Here is a 22,556-nt window from a genome sequence, read left to right as displayed (position 1 = left end):
CCAGATGTGACCGGGAAAGGGACCATGTAGGCTCACACTGTTATCTTTCTTTTTACATTTGCTGCGGTGTGATGATGCCTTTCTTTGAGTAGTCTTTTCTCCAAAGAGATGCGTTCTTTACTGTCTTTCTTATGGGTGCTGTGCATCTGTCATGGCCTGAATGCCCAATACAGAAACGAACGCCGGTGAGTAGACACTTAGTGGCATTTTCACTGACAGAACCCTGACTTGTCCTGAACACCAATGACTTCTTCTGTTCTAGTACTGAATTTGTGTTCTGGAACTGCACCTGTTCTAATGAATTCTAATGTATACTCTTGCAGAGGCTGGTGGAACCATCATGTCAGGTTCGTATCTGTTAACAAGCCATAAAGTCATTATTTTAGAGGTTGGAAATGCCGAAATTCATGGGAAATGCCGAAATTCCCATTTCTCTGCAGGTATTTCGACTTGGAGGACGATCTTAGGTAAGCCACCGCTGTTGGTTGCAACAATATACAAGTGTTTTACAAGTGTAGTGCACAAAACATGTCTTCTGTTAATGTTGTTGTTCGCTTCATACAGTTTAGGTTTACTTCTCTGACCAATGTTAAATTACCTTCAAATATATAGATATAAATATTCCAGAAGTATATTTTAATCAAAGCATAACATATTAGTGATGTTTACTACATTAAAAAGATAGAGGTGAGTTGCTTGTTGGTTCTGATATTGAACTGTAATGTTGGATAATGCGTGCTAGTAAATGTGTAATCTGTGTTTGCAGAGACGATGTGAACTCTAAATTATCACTGAAGTAAGAGTCCAAAGCTCCCTTCATCCTAGTGACCTTCGACCTTCACAAAGTCAACATGTTTCCAAACTCACTCGCTGGACACGAGAAAGGCAGACAAGAACGAGTTTTATGTTGCTGACAACTTTGTGAGAGCGAATGATGGAAAATATGAAAATGATGGAGAATGATTGAACTGTGCTTTTGTGTTCCATCTTGCATATTGCACTGCCCCTGCAACTTTTGTTAGAGTCAAATGTTAAAGTGCTTGGTGACCTTGGCACAACAATTCTAATGATATGTGAAGTTCATGTAATGAAAGCATGATGGCAGATGTGACAATGGGGGTATTTGCTGATGTGAGATGGTTTAGTGTTTTCTGATGTGAAAAGGCTGCTGTTTTCTTTGTGCTGCAGGTTCACTATGTTGGCTCCAGCTCAGCTGAGAGTGGGCATTAAGGAGAACATTGTGCTGGAGGTGTTCGGTGTGTCCACAGCAGTCCCCGTCACTCTCACAGTGTACGACTTCCCATCCAAATCTTACCAACTTTGGCAGGGAAGCCTAACTCTCAGCTCAGAGAACAATTACATTGCAGTTCAGTCCCTGGAGGTAAGGCTTGATGCAATTGTTTAAGTTCATACATGTATACATACAAATTTTCCATTCCAACTGTTTCGAAAATTAGAAACCACAGAAGTGTTTCACAAGGGAAGTATGTGGTGTTTATTTATTTATTTTGCAAACCAAATTCAATTCCTCAAGTACTTTTCAACTACAATTACAGTCATTGCTCAAATGCCCAGTAGGTGGCAGTAGTCAACTGATGTCTACTAGTAAACTAGATGTCTGTCCATCATAAATCTCAAATCATCGCAAATCTCACGTCTCTCGCACACTATATAAACAGAAATGTTTAAAATCCGATACCTGCATACATTCCTGCATACATTATTCTCCAAAATGTCACTGCATGAAAAATGATCCTGGGACACCTCCAGATCAACCCGAGCCTCCTCCGGCCAGAGGACAAGGTTCCCAAGAGCGTCTTGGTGGTCGCTGACGTTGGGACATTTCATCGAGCGGAGCAGAACATCCCCGTGTCCTTTCTCTCTGGGTTCATCTTCATCCAGACTGACAAACCCATCTATAACCCCGGAGACACAGGTGGTGTATCAACACTGTACTGAACAAAGGGCTGGGAACTCAAAAAAGACAGAGCATCCCAGTTAATCATGGTAAAAAAGTCCATCAGGCAATCACTATGTCTTCAACTCCATGTACTTCTGGAGTTCTGCCTGGCTTTACCATTTATCAGCTGGCAACAAAGGCCACATGCTTCTCGAAGTGTAGATTTCATTGGACTAAAAGAATTGCAATCTAAGGCACGTAGAGGAAATCTTGTCCCCAGATATCTTCAGTAGTCTCAGTCTTTCCTAAACCTTGTTTTGGGGGAACCAGTGTTTTTTCCTCCAGTGAGTCTAACCCCCACCTCTCTTTGGCAGTGCGGTGCCGAGCGTTTGTGTCCACTCCTGCATTTCAGGCGTTCAATGGTACCATCACCATGGAGATTCAGGTTGGCCTTCTACAGCTCTTTGTTGAAAGCCACTCTCACCACAATGTAAACAGTTTAGTAAGTGATTGTTGTGGTCCTGAAAGTAGCGGGCCAGTGTCTGCAATTCCTGCTCAATGATGCTTCAGGGTAACACCCTTTGTCCTCTGCAGTTAACAATGCAGTTTCCAGTTACAACATATTTCATTTACAGGGTTTCATTATTCATTTTTAAACAATTTTTTTGAACGCTGCCTCTTTAGAAATGTTACAGGTTCCTGACTATTTTCCTCAGAAAAGTAATTGTTTATCATTTTTTGTGCCATCAAAACCTTTTTCACATGCACTGATACACTGGTCAATTTTTCACCATTTGTGAGTGAAAGTGTAAGTGAAAAAAATACTTGGATTCCATATGAAGACATGAGGACACGTACGATCACTATTCCAGACACCAGCCCTAAGATGTAATCCTACAGCCCTAAGCTGTAATTGTAAAAAAATTACATCAGTGATCAAAAACAATATATAGCCCCCCGCAATATTTTGTCAGATATTATTTTCAGATTTGTGCTGGTCACACATCACAGCAGGAGTATGTACACCCAGAACATGTTCCCTTACCTTAAAATACTCCTGTATTCAATCTCATGGAGCCTTACCTAAGACAATTCTGCATTTTCTCACCAAGACTTTAAAGAACAGAGTGACACTGATATAAATATCAGTGATATTATATAAATATCATAGACCTCACAGTGTATGTTAGAATAAACAAAAAAAATTTAGTTGAAATAATTAATTGTTAATTTCAGACTGTATAAACAAATGTTACATATAGCATCTTACTGTAGTCATGGGCAGCATCATGTCATGTGCACCACAGTGTGTGTGTGTGTGTGTGTGTGTGTGTGTGTATTGGACTTGGGAGGACAGAAGGTTAAACAGACACCACAGAAATCCATCAGTATAACAGGAAGTCCTACAGGAAGTAGGTAAAGGCCTGGGCTTCTGTGGTCCTGAAACCCACACTGTCCTAATGTTGGAGTCACACCTGATGCTAATGCTGTTTCAGAACCCTGATGACATCACGGTCTATGCCACATCCAGAGTGAGAGCCAATGATGGCATCTACACTGACACATACGCCCTCTCAGACATGGTCAAGTATGGAAAGGACTGGTTGGACATTCTTTTGTTTTCTTGTTTCTCTGTCATCTTCTTGAGGATTTGAAATTCCTTCCCCTCAAGCCTGTTTCACTGTTTTATAGAGAGGGCAAGTGGAAGGTCGTTGCAAAGTTTGACCACTGGGAGGAAAACCTATTTAAGGCCGCATTCGAAGTAAAAAAATATGGTACGAGTTTAAAAAATCAGAATAATAATAATAATGTGAATCTGTGTTACTGCATCTGCAGGAAATAACTGTGTTCTTTATAATGTGATTCCAATGTCCCAAACAAAAAGAATATATACTTTATCAATCAATGAAGCTGAGAACTTGTTTACCCATCATATCTGAAAAAATATTTCCTTTTCTCCCCTGGGTCCTAGTGCTCCCAGCATTCAATGTCACTCTGAAGCCAAAAAAGTCCCACTTCAGTCTGGAGGATAAGGAGTTACAGGTGGAGGTGTTTGCCAAGTGAGTCTCTACCATAACTTTGCCTGGACTTAATCACTCAATTAACCTTAACCAAGTAGTTCTTTGTCCTACAAAGTTAAAGCATTTTGTTATATGATATTGAATGATAAAGGCCTGAATGAGGTGCAAGATTATTAATAATAAGGGTTAATAATAAATATGGTGATACTGAAAACAGTACCAAAAAGAACTGGTATGCGACAATATACATTGACATGATTAAACGTATAACTTTGACTTATATCTCAGATTATTATAAATGTTCTTACTCAGATACATGTATGGAGAGCAGGTGGAAGGGGTTGCGTATGTGGTGTTTGGAGTAGAGATGAATGGAGACAAAACAAGACTCCTCCAAATGAAGCAAGTGAAAGATGTAAGTTACCTGTAGAGTGGACTGTAGTGTTTGGTCACGCCGAGGGACAGTAGAGGTCTTGATGCTTCCTGACCTGGGAATCCACCTGGTCTTTTAAATGAACATCGGTGGTCTCAATCACACCGTTCGATTGCTAGCACAGTTGGTAAAAGAGAGCCGTGAAGGACTTCAGAAATGACAATGAAACTGTGCAAATACAGCATGTGCATTTGGCAGCTGCCAAAGAAACACAGGAACCATTCACGCAAAAATAATAGAGGATATGGTGGACTATACCACCTGTACAACTTAAACCAACCAACTGGTATATGCCTCTGAACAGGTGAAGCTTGAAATTCTGGGATACAGAATGCTAGCCCGAGGCCTCCCTCTATGTCTTTCGAAAGAAAGAAACTTTAGAAACCAATGTAAGACCACTCAAACGGGAGTTAGCAATCTAGCAGAACTCATACTCCAGAAAGCTACAGTGGGGGAAAAAGGTATTTAGTCAGTCACCAGTTGTGCAAGTTCTCCCACTTAAAAAGACGAGAGACCTGTAATTGACATCATAGGTAGACCTCAACTATGAGAGACAAAATGTAAAAAATAAATTCAGAAAATCACATTGTCTGATTTTTTAAGAATTTATTTGCAAATTATGGCGGAAAATAAGTATTTGGTCACCTACAAACAAGCAAGATTTCTGGTTGTCACAGACATGTAACTTCTTCTTTAAGAGGCTCCTTTGTCCTCCACTCATTACCTGTATTAATGGCACCTGTTTGAACTTATCAGTGTAAAAGACACCTGCCCACAACCTCAAACAGTCACACTCCAAACTCCACTATGGTGAAGACCAAAGAGCTGTCAAAGGACACCAGAAACAAAATGGAGTTGAAGGTCCGTGTTGCTCGCCGACAGCCCCAAAATATCACTGCTCTAGAGGAGATCTGCATGGAGGAATGGGCCAAAATAACAGGTGCCAACCTTGTGAAGACTTACAGAAAAGGTTTAACCTCTGTCATTGCCAACAAAGGATATATAACAAAGTATTGAGATGGACTTTTGTTATTGACCAAATACATATTGTTCACCATAGTTTGCAAATTCTTGTCTGCAAAAAAATTCTGTTTGCAGACAATGTGATTTTCAGATTTTTTTTTCTCATTATCTCATAGTTGACGTCTATCTATGATGTCAATTACAGGGCTCTCTCGTCTTTTTAAGTAGGAGAACTTGCACAATTTGTGACTGACTAAATACTCTTTTCCCCACTGTATAAAGATCAAAGATGGTATCTGGTTACACAAGAAATACATGGAGTGATATAAAATAAAGACATGAGCAGTATTCATTCCTTCGGGCTATTTTGGCTGAGGTAACTTCTCTCACGGACGTAGTTTTGGGGGGGGACTTTTTCAAAAGCCGGTTTTGGTCCCCCCCAGTTTTTACAGTTAAAACCAAATATTTAAGTAGTGACAAAGTCATGTCCCCCCCACTTTTTAACGGTAAAAAAACCAATATCCAAATAGCGACAAATCTAGCACTAGGATCATGCAGCACCCCCCCCCCCCCCCCCCCCGCTTAACAGTTCGCCACCCCAGGTTGTGTCCCCCCCACTTGTGAAATCAAAACTACGTCCATGACTTCTCTGGCTGCCTGACAGAATAAATGAACCCGCTGCTAGCCGCTGGCCCTCCTTCAGACCTACCAACAAAAAGCAGGACAGTACCGGTCATGGAAGACTGCATCAAAGGACAAGGACCATAAATACACCAACACTGCCCAGAAGGCTACTAGGAGCAGCCTCAAAGGCCTAAAGCACCAGCTCCTGACAGAAACTGTCCACCAGGATTCCAAAAGCACACAGAGCAGCTTGATACAGTTGTATCATCAAACATTACATCATGAGAGAATGGTGTCAGTGACTTCAGAATTAGTTGTATTTATACAACCCCCCCCCCCTTTACATCTTTGTGGAATACCTATGTCTGTGATTCTTTCCAGTTGAATGGGGGGATTGCAACTCTGACTATGGAGGAGCTCAAGAGGGTTCACCCCAATATCCGTGACCTACTGGGCTCCTCGATATACGTCAAAGCTTCTGTCATGACCAGCTCAGGTAGGACATCAAGGTTTCATGAGATCACTTAGTATAGTTTTTTAGCAACCATCCAACCAAAGTCAGCAGCCCGTGCTAGACCCTTTTATGTCTTCTCTGCCAGAAGATTAATTCAGTGGTGATTAATGTGAAGCAAACCAGGGGGACGGTTGTCTCCACTCTGGTCCAGCACACCCATTGCCCTCTACAGTCTCAGGCGTCCGCTGTAGCACACCTGAGCCAAACTTTTCATGAGGGGAAAAAGCATGAGTATGGTTCAAGTATTAACTGTGTACACACAGTTTCCACTTTCCTGTGTTTGTCAAGCAGATGTGAGATGTGTTTGACAGGCACCCATGTTCAGATTACTTTGATTTTAGGCAAAATGCCTGACGGCAATCAGTGGTCATAAGTGTTTGGTTTTTGGTATGTGCTTTAGCTTAGCATTACGTCTGCCTCATTCATAAATCAAATCTCACACAATATCCCATCATGGGAGCAAGTCATGGGAATGAGTCTGAAGGCTGATGCTTTAAGAGTTGTTCTAATTAGCAGTGTGGAACAAGTGTCTAATGTATGGTCACTGTTGTCCTCAGGAAGTGACTTGGTAGAGGCAGAGAAATCTGGTATTAAAATAGTTGTAGCACCGTATGTGATCTCCTTCAAAGATCCCCTGAGGTTTTATAAACCAGGACTGCCCTTCAACCTGAAGGTAACTATGCAGTACATCGATCCTGTATAACAATCTGATATGTGATTTATATTCATAATTAAATCCTGTTTACTGCATGAATGACTGGATCTATTTGGATCTTGGATCTTCAGGTGAAGGTGAGCCACCACGATGGTTCTCCAGCCCCAAACGTTCCTGTTAAGATCAGCTTGCTGTCGAATATAATCATAAACCACAGCGGCACCATTGAGGTGTCCATTAATATGCCTTCCAATCCGGTCCATCTGACACTAATCGTGAGTCAAGACAAGAGCACCTACAAGCAGCGATTTCCTATGGTGTTGGCTAAAGACGCAGGCCAGGCTCTCGTACTCATCCATGATATCAATTGACTTCACAGGCGGAGACGGTAATCCCAGATGTAATGGCTGAACAACAGGCAGTGAAACATCTGACTGTCGAGCCATATATTGCTTCTGACATGAGGCGTCAGAACTACCTGTACATCTCCGTAGACAGCTCAGGAGCAAATGTGGGCAAGTTTGTGGTTTTCAAACTCAACATTCACACGTTCTCCCAGAAGCAGCGGGACGCCATCCAACACGTTTCATATGTTGTGAGTCTCACAGACACAATCGGTTGATTTTCCAACAAAACACCGTTCGCACACGGAGCTAAGCCCTCCCCCGTCCTCACCAGGTATTGAGTAAAGGAAAGATCATCCATGCAGCCAAGGTGTCTGTGGCAGGTCACGTGCTGACAAGCACCAGCTTGCTGGTCAGTCCGGAGATGATGCCTGCGTTTCGGATCGTGGCGTACTATGTACTGCCAAAGCGACTCCATACGGAGGTGGTGGCAGACTCTGTACTGGTGGACATGGGGAGCCACTGTGTGGGATCGGTGAGTCTGGCTCAGAGTGCACAGGTGCATGAAATAAATGTCTTCCCCACGACTGGAGACTTCAGCTTCATAAAAACTTCAGGACTGTGATTTAGCTTTTACAGAGCAGGTAGAATTCACAGGCAAAATTAAGCAAATGAGTTAGTTGTTTTAGAGCCTGAACTTTTCCTGTGATCATGCTTAATAATAATAATATTATTATTATTATTATTATTATTATTATTATGTTTAATTTTATGAGGTTGCTTTCCACAAAGCATACAGAAAACAAAAAACAAATAAGTTGGAGTTGGAGATCAAGCTGTTATGGAGGTTGAATGAATGATGTCTAAGGATGCATTGCTGTATTTTTTTTTAACCGTGTTGGGTGTTTTCTATAATTATTTGCTGATGTGTTTAATTTTTTATATCTGCTTTTATACATTTTAGCTCAGTGTAGGACCAGAGACAGGTGAGAATTCAGCCACATCCCAGCCAGGCACCAGTTTTCACTTCCAGGTCAGAGGGGACCCAGGGGCAAGGGTCGGCCTAGTTGCTGTGGACAACTCCGTCTTCCTGCTGAGTGGGAGCCGTCTGACACAGGGGAAGGTGACTGTGGCTTCACTGCACTTAGGAGAGGGGTCAATGCCCTCTCAAATCCTGTTGGAGGAAAGACTTAGTGAAATAGAACAGTCTAGGAACATAGAAAAAGTGAATAGCAATGATCCAGAACAAATATTTCACATTAATTCATGATTCCCGCTCATATGATGTCACTGCACCCATCCCCCACCCATTCCTCCATCACACATCCATGCTCCCATTTTTGAATTGAAACACACACACTATATTGCCCAAAAGTATTCACTCACCCATCCAAATGATCAGAATCAGGTGCTCTAATCACTTCCATGGCCACAGGCTTATAACATTAAGCACCTAGGCATGCAGACTGTTTCTACAAAAATTTATGAAAGAATGGGTCACTAAGGAGTTCAGTGAATTCCAGCGTTGAATCCTGATAGGATGCCATCTGTGCAACAAGTCGAGTCGTGAAATGTTCTTGCTCCTAAATATTCCACAGTCAACTGTCAGCTGTATTATAAGAAAATTGAAGAGTTTGGGAACGACAGCAACTCAGCCACGAAGTGGTAGGCCACGTAAACTGATGGAGGGGGGTCAGCGGATGCTGAAGCGTATAGTGTGAAGAGGTCGCCAACTTTCTGCAGTGTCAATCACTACAGACATTCAAATTTCATGTGGCCTTCAGATTAGTTCAAGAACAGTGCGCAGAGAGCTTCATGGAATGGGTTTCCATGGTCGAGCTGCATCAAAGCAAGGTCCATAAAGATATGGATGGTGTGTCTGGTGTGGATGAACTTGACTGGCCTTGTCCTGACCTCAACCTGATATACTGTAACACCTTTGGGAGGCATTAGAGTAGAGACTGAGAGTCAGACCTTCTCGTCCAACATCAGTATGTGACCTCACAAATGAGGAAGAATGGTCTGGAAGAATGGTCAAAAATCTCCATAAACACACTCCTAAACCTTGTGGACAGCCTTCCCAGAAGAGTTGAAACAGTTCTAGCTACAAAGGGTGGACCAACATCATATTGAACCCTATGTATTAGGAATGGGATGTCACTTAAGCTCGTATGTGAGTCAAGGAAGGTGAGTGAATACTTTTGGCAATATAGTGAAGTTTCATTGGATTTCGAAAAGTGAGTGTCAGCAAACTACCTTAAACCCATGGTAAGAAGTACAGTATTATACAGCTTAACTACCAGTGACATCACCTATTCTGCTGATTATATATGACTTTCCAACTAGTAGTTTGTTCTCATAAACAGAATCTAGCTAACAGCCACTAACCACCTTGAGTTATTTATTCAATGTCCACCTAACATTGTTTACTAACTCATAAATGCTTCTTGGCTATCCAGCCAATAAAATATTACTAGCAAGCTTAAAGTTCCAGTGTCATATACTTTGGAAAATGTAATTAAGCTACCATGATACCCTAGACCCTAACAATCAAACATGCAGGACCCTTGACTGCCTTTTACTCCAGCAAATGGATTTTCATCAGTCTGATTCTTGATCATCCTAGAAATTGGAGAAATGTGTGTGTGTGTTTTTCAAATATCCACTTCTTTACATTTCAGAAATTTTTGGTGGTTTTTCATGCCTGCTTTTCTGTTTTATCCGGTGCTGGATCTTCCTTTATTTCCTATTTTTGTTTGACCTCTGAACTCAAGATACACATAGTATTAGTGGATGGGTGTTGAATGATGCTAATGATACCCCACCCCTACATTGTCTAATCTAACCTCCGTGCCCCCCCACCCTGCACAGATCTGGGAGACGGTGGGCCGAGCTGATACAGGCTGTTCCCCGGGGGGTGGGAGGAACAGCATTGGTGTGTTCAAAGATGCAGGACTCATCGTTCAGTCCAACTACGGCCTCTGGACAAGCATCAATCAAGGTGCTGTTCTATTCACAACTTCAACACACACCAGCAAGTTCTTGGCTAGTGATTACCAGCGGCAGGGGCTGGTTTATAATAAAACTCACAAGTGTCTTTCTGTGTTTGTTGTGTTACATGTAAATGGAATGTCCAACAATGACCTAATCTGAATGCTTACTTAACCTTTATTTAACATAATGTTTTAGGGAAAGTGATTTGTAGCAATTAGTGTATTGGCAGAGTTAGTGCATTGTGTGTCTATGTGTATGTATGTGTTTGTGTGGTTATTGCTATCTACTTTTGTGTGATGAGTTCTGCTGACACTCGTTTAAGTTGTTTAAGTTTGATTTGCTTGCGAATGCATACTACTGGACCACAAACTGTGTCTGGTGTGTCTGAACGGCCACGTGTTTAGACTCACCATGTGCTTGGAAATCCAGGAGGCGACGCTCCGCACACCGAGTTAACCTGAGAGCCCAATTAGGTGAGCGCGAACCCGCCGTTCGATTTCCAAGTGAGTGTCAGCGGTGCGGGACAATCTTAACAAAAATGGCTGAAATATCATGTGGGTGTGTGTGGGGATCAGAGAAACGCTACTCGGACGACTCTCAGCAGCGCTGCTGTCAGGACGGGATGCGTGAGATCCCCATGCCGTACGCCTGCCGACGTCGCGCGCTCTACATCACCGAGGGCTGGGACTGCATCGTGGCTTTCCTCCGCTGCTGCTCGGAGTACCGGGGGGAGGTCCTGGGCGTCCTAACCCCCCCGCCACCTACCACCGCAGAGCCAACAACCACTGCCCCCTTTCGCATATATGACATTTTAAGGGAGAGTACTAGGTTTGATGCCGATTACCGGTACTTCACTTTTGCCAGTGAGTGTTCAGAATCACAAACATTTCATTTTTTCGATTGCCCATAATTCCCAGTGGTGTTCAGATTAATTATTTTAATTCAGACTTGGGTTATTAGATGTAAACCTCTTGGATTCCAGGCGAAGATGGTCCCCCTGGACCTCCAGGTGTAAATCGTTTTCGAGTGATGCAAGGTCAACCTGGCCTTTCTGGACACAGGCATCAGGGATCAGAAGGCCCAACTGGGCGTGTTGGCCATTCTGGCATTGAACACGCCATTGTACTTGAAAGAAAAAGTAGCGGGCAGGACTTGAAGACCCAAACTGAGGAAGAGGAGTATGACGAAGAGGATTATGCTCCCATGGATGACATTTACATTCGCACCAAGTTCTTTGAGTCTTGGTTATGGACGGACATCAGGCTCCCTGTAGAAGTTGAGCCTGGTAATAAAGATGGGTATGAGTGCTTTTTAACTCTTTTTAACTTTTTAACTGGTGTCTCTGAATCACTCTTTATCACTCTCAATGATTCTGCTTCACTCACAGCCACTCTGTCACACCCTACGACTCTTACTGAAAAATCACCACATCACACACAATCTGCACAGCGCTCTTAAGCAATGACGTAATCACTCTCAGATAACCTCCACATCAAGCTCACATTGTTCATATGAAATAACTACCTTCAAAACGCGTATAGCTGAGGAATCAGAGCACGATCTTCTGTGTGTGTGTGTGTGTATTGTTGATGTCTACACAGACTGGCTGTTTCTCCAGTGCACACTGTTCTCCCAGACAGCATCACCCAGTGGGGAATTTTGGCAATCAGCGCTTCAACCCAGACAGGTCATCATCCGAGCCCCCGTCCCCCCTTTCTGTCTACCTGTGTGTTGGTGTATCCCATCACACTTTGCATGGATGCTCTCTACTCATCTGTCTCTGGACTGTCTCTTTGCCGTGTACAGTTCCCTGCGTCGTTTGTGTGACCTTAATTGTTGAATTTTATAAATACAGAGTAATTGTCATTGTTCATGTAAAACCGATACTCTGAATTGGGGTAAAACAGCTCCTGATATTCACTACGTCCTTGTGACTCCAGTTCCAAAAGAAATAAGGAATCTTCTGATACCTTGCCTGAGCCAGCTGATTATGGTTGAAGATTAATTTTTAACCTATTGCTCACTTGAATGTTTCCTCCACCTTTGCATATACGGCGTGGCTGTCTTCCTTTAATTTATCTCTGCATATAGAGTGTGGCAGCCTTCACTTCCTTTCATTCATCTTTGCATGTGGGATGTTTCTTCCTTTCCTCCCATGCTGCTGCTCACATGAACGTTCATGCCACTGCAGGTTTCTGTGTGGCCGAGCCCTTCAACGTTCGAGTATGGCAGCGTTTCTTCGTCGATCTGCGTCTCCCTCGCACGGCGGCCAGAAACGAGCACGTGGAGGTCAAAGCCGTGCTGCACAACTACATGAACGAGGACCTGCAGGTCATTCCCACACACACCTGTTTTTCCTTCCGTCCTGGTGTCAAAGACGAGTGTGACCTGTCCAGCTAGCCCACAGTCTGCTGGATTTCCATACAATTCGTGGTTCTCTGTTTTTGTTTGTGTAGGTGCTTGTGATCCTGCAGAAGACGGAGGACATGTGCAGTGTGGCGTTCACCGGCGATCATAAGCAGCATGTGTCCCTGCGAGCACGTTCCTCATTGTTGATCCGCTACACAGTGGTGCCGCTCCGAGCAGGAGAGCTCCCCTTACAGGTCACTGCCATGGCGCGTGACTTATCTGGACAGGACGCCATCCGGAAGACACTGCGCGTGGTGGTGAGAGTCTGCCCGAGCTTTATGTGTGTAGTGTAGAATTTTATGTTTTATGCCTGGTGTCTCCAGTCCACCAAAATTGTGAATCAGATCTTCATGACAACGAAAGGGTGAAAAAATGTTTTTAAGAATTCAGTTCATGTGTTCTCTCCACACCTCTGTATTTATCTGAACTGAGTATGTGTCTTTTGCTACAGGTGGAAGGCATTCAGATGATGGATGTTAGGAGTTTTGTATTGAATCCTGCTGAGAAAGGAGACGGCGGTGAGATCACACTCTGTCACTTTAATTCTAGATTTAAAGATGGCCGAAATTTGGAGAGACACTTGAGCTTAATTGCTGATAAGTTGATTGTTTGCAGCTTTTAGATGTCATGTTAGCATAAGACCCATGGCCAGAAACAAGATAGACCCAGAACAGATGAACGTTTTTGGAAAATCATTGTTTAATTTGTGTGCATGATGTAACATGGCAATATGATACTAAATAGAGCTCACAAAATCAAAATGTGTGTGAAGATTTGTGAGAATGACAGCCTGAAATTCCACCCTTTCTCTGCCCCTGAACCCCTAAAAAAAGAATGTTTTGTTTTTTCCCTGTCATTTTTCTTACATGTATTAAAATTATTGTCCGTAGTAACTGACCATACACTGCAAATGCAGATAGACATTAGGCTAAAAAGCATTGACATTTACTTTTAGGGATATATAGTTAACTCTAAAGTTAAACCATAAACATTTTTTCAACTTAGTTAAAATGTTTTTAAAATATTTTTGTTAAAATGGTTTTACAGAGACGACCAAAAATACTTCCCACTGCCTTTCACAGGGCATTCTTCCAGGTCATTGTGTGTGTGTGTGTGTGTGTGTGTGTGTGTGTGTGTGTGTTTTCAGGTGGGAAGCAGCATATACACGTGGGAAAAGCCAAACTAAACTCCGTGGTTCCTAATTCTCTGCCAGAAACCTTTATCAATGTCAGAGGTGACATTTTTTATGACCTCATAACTGGTTTCCCCCCTAAGCTACAGAGGTTTTAATCCATGGAGGTTCTAAATCAGTTCAAATCAGTTCACACAACAACGTGTTGTGTGAATTTAATCTAGTACAATAAATGTTATTTTGTGGGTAGTCCAGTTTAATAATTTATAAATGTATTCAATTATATTACATTGAATTCTTTCTGTGTGGTAATTTGGGGACGTTCCAGTCAAGTCACTAAAATACATGATTGAACTTGACTCAACCATCCATATTGGGCTGTAAATTTGATTTTGATGTTAAAAGCTTTTGTTTGTGGGTAGGTGATTTGCTGGCAGACAGCATTGAAAACTCCATCAACAAGGATTCCCTGGCGGCGCTGATCCGGATGCCAGGGGGCTGTGTAGAGCAAAACCTGGCCAGCATCACGCTGCCTCTGATAGCCGCACACTACTTGGACCGCAGCGACCAGTGGGACAGTGTGGGACTGCATCGCAGAGTCGAGGCCATATCCTACATACAGAGAGGTCGGGGCGGATGGACCCATTACAGCCAGACTTAGATTTTTGTTTATTTTCTTATTTAAAGCAAATGTTCAAATAATGAATTGCATGGAAAATAAGAGTTCCTGCAAGAACTCAAAGGAGCCACAGCCTACGAGTGTTGTTTTGCAGTTTAGTTCTGCCCCAATGAAACTTCAATGTCATTATAAAAAAATATCCGTATAGTCCATATATATGGGACACAAATGTGTAATGGGTGTGAAAGATTGTCTCTGTGCTACTGTTTTAGGCTATGAGAATCAGCTTCACTACTGTAAAAAGGACGATTCATATCCACCCTACCTAAATGAAGGAACCAGCACTTGGTATCCACAGACCTCACAAAAGAGCATTATAATTAATGCATGTGATAACATATGGAGGAGACCTTACGCCCGTGTCTTCTTCGGCCTCTCAGGATCACGGCGTATGTGGTGAAGGTGTTCTCCATGGCTCATCACTTCATCAGTGTCAATAAGAATCACGTGTGCGGACCACTGCTGTACCTCCTCAGACACAAGCAGCTCTCGTCTGGAGCTTTCAAAGAGGACAACCCCGTGTTCACCATCTCCATGACGGTGAGGGAGCAGACGCGGATGGGGGAGGACGCAACGGGATAAGGGTCGTTCGGGACCTCAGAACATCCTGGTTCAGTGTAGAGTCCAAGCTCGTTGTAGATTAGATTGGTGACGTCCGTGTAGGAAACGTCTGTAGTTGGCACGTGGTGCAGTGCCATAAAGGAAAATGTCATTTTCATTCAGTCTCTAACTGAGAGACTGAATGAAACTTCAGAGCAGCTCCGTTTTCACACGTCTCACAAGCTTGTGAAAAGGAAGCCAAACTTGAGTAAAACTGCTCTTGTTAGCACGAAGACTTCCAAAGTCCAAAGAGTAGCTGGAGAAGGCACACACTGACTAAACAGAGCTGACCAAACAGTGTGTGTAAGTTGGTCAAGGGGCTGTCTTTACTGCCTTGGGAAGGTATGGGGAACCCAGAGCTTTAACTGTATGAAAATGTGCTTGCTGTAAGGGCCATGTGCCTCAAAACCTTTATTAGCATAGATTAGCATAAATAATTAGCAAACCATATATTTCTTCACAGTTTCAAGTTTCCTACAGATAAATATTTCATGCACTTAAATATGTCCATGATCAGAGTAAGTTTGATAACCAGCCATAACATTTTTTTTGGTAGAACAAAAAAGGGAAACATTTTTTATTATTTAAATTATCATCACATAACTATATTATTTCAAATACCCTAGAATAGCCCTTTTTCTAGTGCTGATTACTACATTTGTTCTGACTGACTCTACGCATGTGTGTGGATGTATTTAGGGAGGCCTTCTGGGTGCTGAGTCCAGGGAGACACTTACCGCCTTTGTACTGATAGCTTTGGCTGAAGCTCAAAACTCTGTTACCTGTGATGATCCAGAAATTAACACAGAGGTAATACACACACATACACTAACCTTCCAGCAATACTATTACCTCTGCCATTTACTATCTCAAGAAAACTATTCTCTTTCCAACACCCTACCCTTTTTTTGGCTAACATCCATGCATTCATGCAGCTTCAGATAGTGTTATAATAGTTGCCAGTCATTGGTAAATAGATTGTACAGTGTTTAAAGGGCATGGCTAAACTACTGAGTTCTGATAATGAGTTCTGATGTTCTGATAAGGCCAGGTTTATGCATTTGGTTTAAACAGTGTAAATGCAAACTTAAAGAAATGGTTGGTTTAAAATCGTCAAGGAAGTCACTAAATTCAATAACATTCTTAAGTACATGGCCAAATCTTCATTGAAACATCATGAATACTCATAGTGCTTAATTTTACAATCAGTATAAATTTTGGCTTTCCAGTATGATTTCACATTCAAAAAAAGAACATGATTCTGGTTGTCCAAAATGAATCTTAATGTTGCAAGTGTTTTACGGGATAATCGGTGATGTCTGAAATACTGAATACTGAAATGTGCTTTGCAGTCGAGATTCAGGAGAGCAGGCGAGTATCTGAAGGAGCGGTATGCGCTGTTGAAGAGACCCTACTCTGTGGCCATCGCGTGCTACGCACTGGCCATCAGTAACCAGGGCTGCCAGAAGAGTTTGTTACTGAAGGCAGCGTCACCAGGTACCCACACCTGCTCCTCACGACTACTCCTCACGACTACTCCTCACACCCGCTCCTCACGACTACTCCCCACACCCACTCCTCACAACTACTCCCCACACCTGCTCCTCACGACTACTCCCCACACCTGCTCCTCACGACTACTCCCCACACCTGCTCCCCACGACTACTCCCCACACCTGCTCCTTACACCTGCTCCTCATGACTACTCCCCACACCTGCTCTTCACGACTACTCCTCACGACTGCTCCCCACACCTGCTCCTCACGACTACTCCCCACACCTGCTCCTCACGACTACTCCCCACACCTGCTCCCCACGACTACTCCCCACACCTGCTCCACACACCTGCTCCCCACACCTGGTCCTCACGACTGCTCCCCACACCTGCTCCTCACGACTACTCCCCACACCTGCTCCTCACGACTACTCCCCACACCTGCTCCACACACCTACTCCCCACACCTGCTCCTTACACCTGCTCCTCACGACTGCTCCCCACACCTGCTCTTCACACCTGCTCCTTGCTCACATTTCCTCTCGCTTCCAGACCACACACACTGGCCGGACTCCGGCAACCAGTTCTTCACTCTGGAGGCCACGGGCTATGCGCTGTTGGCGCTGCTCAAGGGAGGCCACATGCTGGAGGCCACCGCCCCCTTCAAGTGGCTGAACCAACAGCGTCGTGTGGGCGGGGGATACGGGTCTACGCAGGTACCCGACACACTGCCGTCTGACTAGCGGTCTTACCGAACCGCCGTTGGGTTTGGTGTGACTTCTGGCGAGTGGACCCGATTGGCTGAAATGTTAATATGCATACCTGCATTGCGTAGTCTGTGGTTGCCATATCCTGTGAAAAGACACCGACTCCTTCCATCTTTCTCTCAGTCCACCATGGTGGTTCTGCAGGCTCTGTCTGAGTACCTGGTGAAGAAGCCTCCATCATACCTGAACCTGCAGGTGGAGCTCAGTGTTCCCGGGCGCTCGGGCAAACGCTGGAGCTTCACACGTGACCTGGCACACGTGGCTCGCTCCTCACGGGTTAGCCGCCGCCGCTAACCGCTCCCGCCCTGGAGTGGGGAGGCAGATATGCCTCCATTTTGCTTATGAAGGATATAGTTATTTACGCCATGTACTCCCCCTCACTCTCTGTCACGCTCCGATCAGGTCCCTCTAGACCAGGACTTCACAGTGATGGCCTCAGGACACGGTCAAGGAATTCTGGAGGTATGAACCACACAAACACACTCTGAGCCACTCAGATATAAGTCCAAGTACATTGTCCCTCTTGATGTCCCCCCCCCCCCCCCCCCCCAAGGTGGTTACAATGTATAACCAGCTGCCTGACGTGTATGAGAAGAGCTCCTGTAATGGCTTTGAGCTGGGCGTGTCCATCAGCGAGAGCAGCGGTACGCCACTGCCTCATTAGCCCCGCCCTTGTTTTCCGTATCCATCCACCATGCTGCATAATGGGCTCATTAACGAATCAGAGTACTCTCATGACTAATACAGTTAAACACAATCACTACATGATGTCATTTACATTATTGTGGACATTTGGAACCAACATGGCTAGCTTTAGCATACTGGGGACCAGTGGTGTAAACTTTCCCCCATGTGTTATAGTGAAGCCCCCACCAGATGTAGAGAAGTCATACACACTGACCATCACAGTCAGGTGAGTCATTGATGCGTGGATTCACGATTCTGAGTTGTGTTCAGGATCATGCAAATACGTTTTCTTTCATCCGATCAGAGCTCTGGAGAATCACCAGGTGCGGATGGCGGTTCTGGACATCAGTCTACCAACAGGCTTTGAACCAGAAAACTCTGACTTGGAGCTGGTGAGTCATGTCTAGTCATAACTCTTTCTACAGAACACACAAAACTATGAAATAGTTGAAATCACAATTAGAAGATAAAACATAACCAACCGACAGAAATGTCACTCCCACAACATAAAAATATTAATACAATTAAACATTGAATAGTATTTATAATTGTTTAAAAATTTCTGTAATATGTTTTTGTAATAAGTCTTACAAATCTTTAACTTATATATTTCATTTTATATCATTCTAATATAAATCTATAATGAATGAATGTATAATTTGAGTTATTTTTTTATAAATGTGAATATTTTGTAATGTTTTCTTATTTTATAATGAATACTTTATAATAATGCATAATACTATATATCAAAATAAATACATTTATAAAAGTATGAAAATAAACTGCACTAGAACAACTCCATAAAACCTGAGAGGGCCACAGAGAAAGCACAAGTCTTAAGGTGGATCTAACAGTGAGTCTTAAGGTGGATCTAACAGTGAGTCTTAAGGTGGATCTAACAGTGAGTCTTAAGGTGGATCTAACAGTGAGTCTTAAGTTGGATTGAACACCGATAAGAGATGGAGATCATCTAAGCAGAGGTTTGTTCAGCGGTTCTATCAGAGTGAGTGAGTAAAGTCCCGTCCCGTGTTAACAACCACAGAGCATCTAAGAGAAGCGTATAGAGATGCTGTCTTCAGGACTAACACAAAACTTGCTTTTCAAGTGCACACGTGGCAGTGGTGAGATTTGTGGTGCATTGAACCGGTTTACAAATGCTCAGTAAAAAAAAACTGTATAATCCAGCAGAGAATCTCTGGGCCATTTACATGCTGTGTGTGTGTGTGTGTGTCTGTGTGTATGTGCTTGACCTACAGCTGACAAACTCAGTGGATCGCTACATTAACCACTTCCAGGTGGTGGACAACCTGAGCGATCGAGGGTCTCTCATCATCCACCTGTTCAAGGTCACAACCGCAACTATGGCCTGAAGTTACTGTATTGCTTTTCATTAATATATATATGGTACTTGATATAAGATGCTTAAGGCAAATCTTTGTGTGCTTGTGTGTGTGTGTGTGTGTGAACACAGGTGTCCATCAAAGAGACAGACATCATCTCCTTCAGGCTGCATCAGAAATTTAAAGTGGGTTTACTGCAGCCATCGACTGTTACAGTGTATCAGTATTACAATGAAGGTACGATTATGCTGGGGTTGTGGCCAGAGGGCTCTCCTTTCTCTGCACACTCTCTTGTTACATTTGTTACTCTATTCTTTGATGAATTAACAGATATCACCTTGTGACGATGGGGATGGTCAAATCATATCAGCCTGGGTTATATCAATGAAATGTGCTTATTGCATTTTCATTCATGAAGTGATTTGATTGTAAAATATTCTGTGGAGTACAGGTGTAGGTGTGTGTGTGTGTGTGTGTGTGTACGTGTTCATCCGTATGTGTGTGTATATGTGTGTGTCAGACAAACGCTGCAGCAAGTTCTACACACCTCCAGAGGACAAAGAGGAGCTGAGTCAAATTTGCACAGACAACATCTGTCGCTGTACTCAGGGTACATTAAAACACACACACACACACACACACACAAATTCCTACCGGTCAAACACCTTCTGAGCACAGAGTGGACTGACACAGGCTGGGTAACCTACAAGTACAGCAGAACACTGGGGGGGTTCATAGTAATTCATAGATTATTCACACGTACATTATTTGAATGGTTCATGGTCTCCCAGTCCTCTTCCACATCCCAAAACACACAGCTCCTGTATGCTCATACGCCGTAGTGTTCAGTTCAGTTTAATTAACCTGTGACCTCAGGTGTGCTTGTATGCTGTTTGTTTTGGGCTTGATCGCTGTTGACCTTTGACCTCTCGGGCTGCCCCACTGACTGCAGGCAACTGCTGTGTGATGAAGTCGGACGCTGAGCCGCTCACGGTAAAAGACAGGACCAAGGCCGCCTGCGGCGGAATTCACCACGGTAACTGTTGCCGGCAGCATTGCCGCTGAGTGAGATTCGCACGTGCGTTTTTCCGCGTGAAACGTTAGCGTCATGGAGCGTGTTGGTGTGTCTCCTGTCTTCTCCAGCGTTCAAGGTTAGAGTGCTGAGCCTCAACACCAGCCAGTACGACAGGTATGAGATGGAGATCCTGCAGGTCATAAAGGAAGGTGAGAACTGAACTGCATGTCTGTCTGTCTAAAAACCCTCGTGTCTCTCCTGCTGGGCTTGTAGCAGGGTGTGTATCACCCCTGCTGCCCTTTACTGTGTGACCTTATATGTCGGTAGTGTTGTCCTTCTTGTACATTGTCATTACAATTGTGGGTGCGTGCGTGTGTGTGTGCGTGTACACGCCCCTTTCTCCACAGGAACCGAGGTCGGCATTAAGCAGAAAGACACGAGGGTGTTTCTCTCCCACGCCAGCTGTAGGGAGGGGCTTCATCTGCTTGAGGGGCAGGACTACCTCATCATTGGCCCGTCCTCTGACGTGTGGTCTGCAGACAGCGCCTCCGATAGGTAACGTTAGTTCCGTCAGTCCGTTGTTCTGTCATCTTGCTGCTGCAGTTCCGTGCCCCGAGACGTGTGTTTCCGTCCGCATGCTGGGCAGGTCCATGTACACGTTGGGCAGGGGGACCTGGGCGGAGTCCTGGCCCTCACAGACCCAGTGTGAAGAGGCTGGAGCCCAGACGTGTGCAGAGCTGCAGACATTCACCAGTGACTTACTCAACAATGGCTGCCAAAACTGAACACACATGCATATAGCAACCACACACTCGTTATCTTCGTCTCGTTTGAATATCACTGCAATATCACAGGTTTCCAAATCTGTGACTCTAGATGCTTACAGAGGAAAATTAAAGACAATTGTGTACTTTGTGTTTGCCTGCATTTTGTTACACACATACAGACAGACATACGCACACTTGCTGCTAGTCTGTTGACATTAGCTAGGCTAGCTTGGAGCAGCACGGCGCAGAAAACCTTCTCTGCAGCTGGAACTGTTTACAGCACAAATCTTAGCCATCTAGGTCTGTTTAGGTCTGTGTGTGCGTGTGCGTGTATGCGTGTGTGTGTTCTAAGGTTCTCAGACTAAGCTTTAAATTGTGCTATATAACAATTTGCTGAGATCACCACTAGAGAGAGCACTTAAGTCAAAATAAATCTGCTTTTGCCCCATTCTCCTATATATACACACATATAAGAACACCTGGGCTTCAGTTGGAGTAAATCAGAATGTCTGAGCTACAGTTTGAGTATATCAGAACAGCTGAGCTACAATTTGAATAAATCAGAATAGCTGAGCTACAGTTTGAGTATATCAGAACAGCTGAGCTACAGTTGGAGTAAATCAGAATAGCTGAGCCACAATTTGAATAAATCAGAATAGCTGAATAGTTTGAGTATATCAGAACAGCTGAGCTACAGTTGGAGTATATCAGAACAGCTGAGCTACAGTTTGCGTATATCAGAACATCCTAGCTACAGTTTGGTCAGACATTAACAGATATGTGGTACTGTAATAGAATGAGCTGCAAGTCAAATGTAAAGTCAGCCCCAACACACATACAATGACGCACAAATTAAACCATCTGCATGTCCGAGTGTGTGAGAAGACCTTGAAAACTTAACACTATAACACTAGCCATAACCCAGAGAGGAAGTAGGAAAGAATGCAACTGTAAATCGTACTGAAGGACAAACAGAAAGAGCGAAAGAGAGAGAGAGAGAGAGAGAGAGAGAGAGAGAGAGAGAGAGAGTGCAACAGAGAGATAAAGATGAGACAGACAGACAGACAGACAGAGAGAGAGAGAGAGAGAGAGAGAGAGGAAGACAGACAGACAGACAGAGAGAACACACGTGAGGGAGTCTTGTATCTCACTCACATGGCCCTGTGCACCCACTGTGCTTCTACTGTGATGTCCACCTAGAGATGTTATAAACTAGG

General features: G+C 43.7%; 1 protein-coding gene across 2 annotated transcripts; it reads left to right on the top strand.

The window, feature by feature from the left end:
- The first annotated feature begins 27 nt into the window (after positions 1 to 27).
- On the top strand, positions 28 to 21,465 carry LOC143485592 (complement C3-like). 2 transcript variants are annotated; one of them, XM_076985074.1, is made up of 44 exons: positions 28 to 185; positions 324 to 347; positions 441 to 467; positions 767 to 796; positions 1,189 to 1,381; positions 1,771 to 1,936; positions 2,275 to 2,345; positions 3,397 to 3,488; positions 3,593 to 3,675; positions 3,873 to 3,960; positions 4,234 to 4,336; positions 6,323 to 6,437; positions 7,013 to 7,128; positions 7,242 to 7,385; positions 7,490 to 7,705; positions 7,789 to 7,989; positions 8,419 to 8,577; positions 10,326 to 10,455; positions 10,853 to 10,921; positions 11,024 to 11,311; positions 11,431 to 11,746; positions 12,050 to 12,135; positions 12,640 to 12,779; positions 12,905 to 13,114; positions 13,309 to 13,375; positions 14,005 to 14,091; positions 14,412 to 14,615; positions 14,881 to 14,956; positions 15,049 to 15,208; positions 15,968 to 16,078; positions 16,621 to 16,765; positions 17,316 to 17,479; positions 17,654 to 17,806; positions 17,933 to 17,992; positions 18,084 to 18,174; positions 18,392 to 18,443; positions 18,522 to 18,609; positions 19,474 to 19,563; positions 19,689 to 19,794; positions 20,078 to 20,167; positions 20,510 to 20,593; positions 20,701 to 20,781; positions 20,980 to 21,127; positions 21,219 to 21,465. In XM_076985074.1, exons 1-44 carry the CDS (start codon positions 109 to 111, stop codon positions 21,355 to 21,357), a joined length of 5,340 nt encoding a protein of 1,779 aa, XP_076841189.1. In that variant the 5' UTR covers positions 28 to 108; the 3' UTR covers positions 21,358 to 21,465. The 2 variants fall into 2 exon arrangements, with proteins under 2 accessions (XP_076841189.1, XP_076841190.1); XM_076985075.1 differs by lacking the exons at positions 18,084 to 18,174; positions 19,474 to 19,563; positions 19,689 to 19,794; ... (3 more) ...; positions 20,980 to 21,127; positions 21,219 to 21,465 and having other exon boundaries at positions 18,522 to 18,604.
- The last annotated feature ends 1,091 nt before the right edge of the window (positions 21,466 to 22,556 follow it).

Source organism: Brachyhypopomus gauderio, unplaced genomic scaffold (assembly GCF_052324685.1).
Source record: "Brachyhypopomus gauderio isolate BG-103 unplaced genomic scaffold, BGAUD_0.2 sc37, whole genome shotgun sequence".
NCBI lineage: Eukaryota > Metazoa > Chordata > Actinopteri > Gymnotiformes > Hypopomidae > Brachyhypopomus > Brachyhypopomus gauderio.
Note: the sequence above shows the minus strand (reverse complement) of the source record. Positions and strands in the feature narration are given on the sequence as shown.

What these genes read in the sequence shown, in the direction of transcription:
- LOC143485592 (XM_076985074.1), top strand. Translation starts at nt 109, where the DNA reads ATGCGTTCTTTACTGTCTTTCTTATGGGTGCTGTGCATCTGTCATGGC. An exon ending in ATCCAGAAATTAACACAGAG is followed by an intron (nt 16,079 to 16,620) that starts GTAATACACACA and finishes TGTGCTTTGCAG; the next exon opens with TCGAGATTCAGGAGAGCAGG. An exon ending in CATCTGTCGCTGTACTCAGG is followed by an intron (nt 20,168 to 20,509) that starts GTACATTAAAAC and finishes CACTGACTGCAG; the next exon opens with GCAACTGCTGTGTGATGAAG.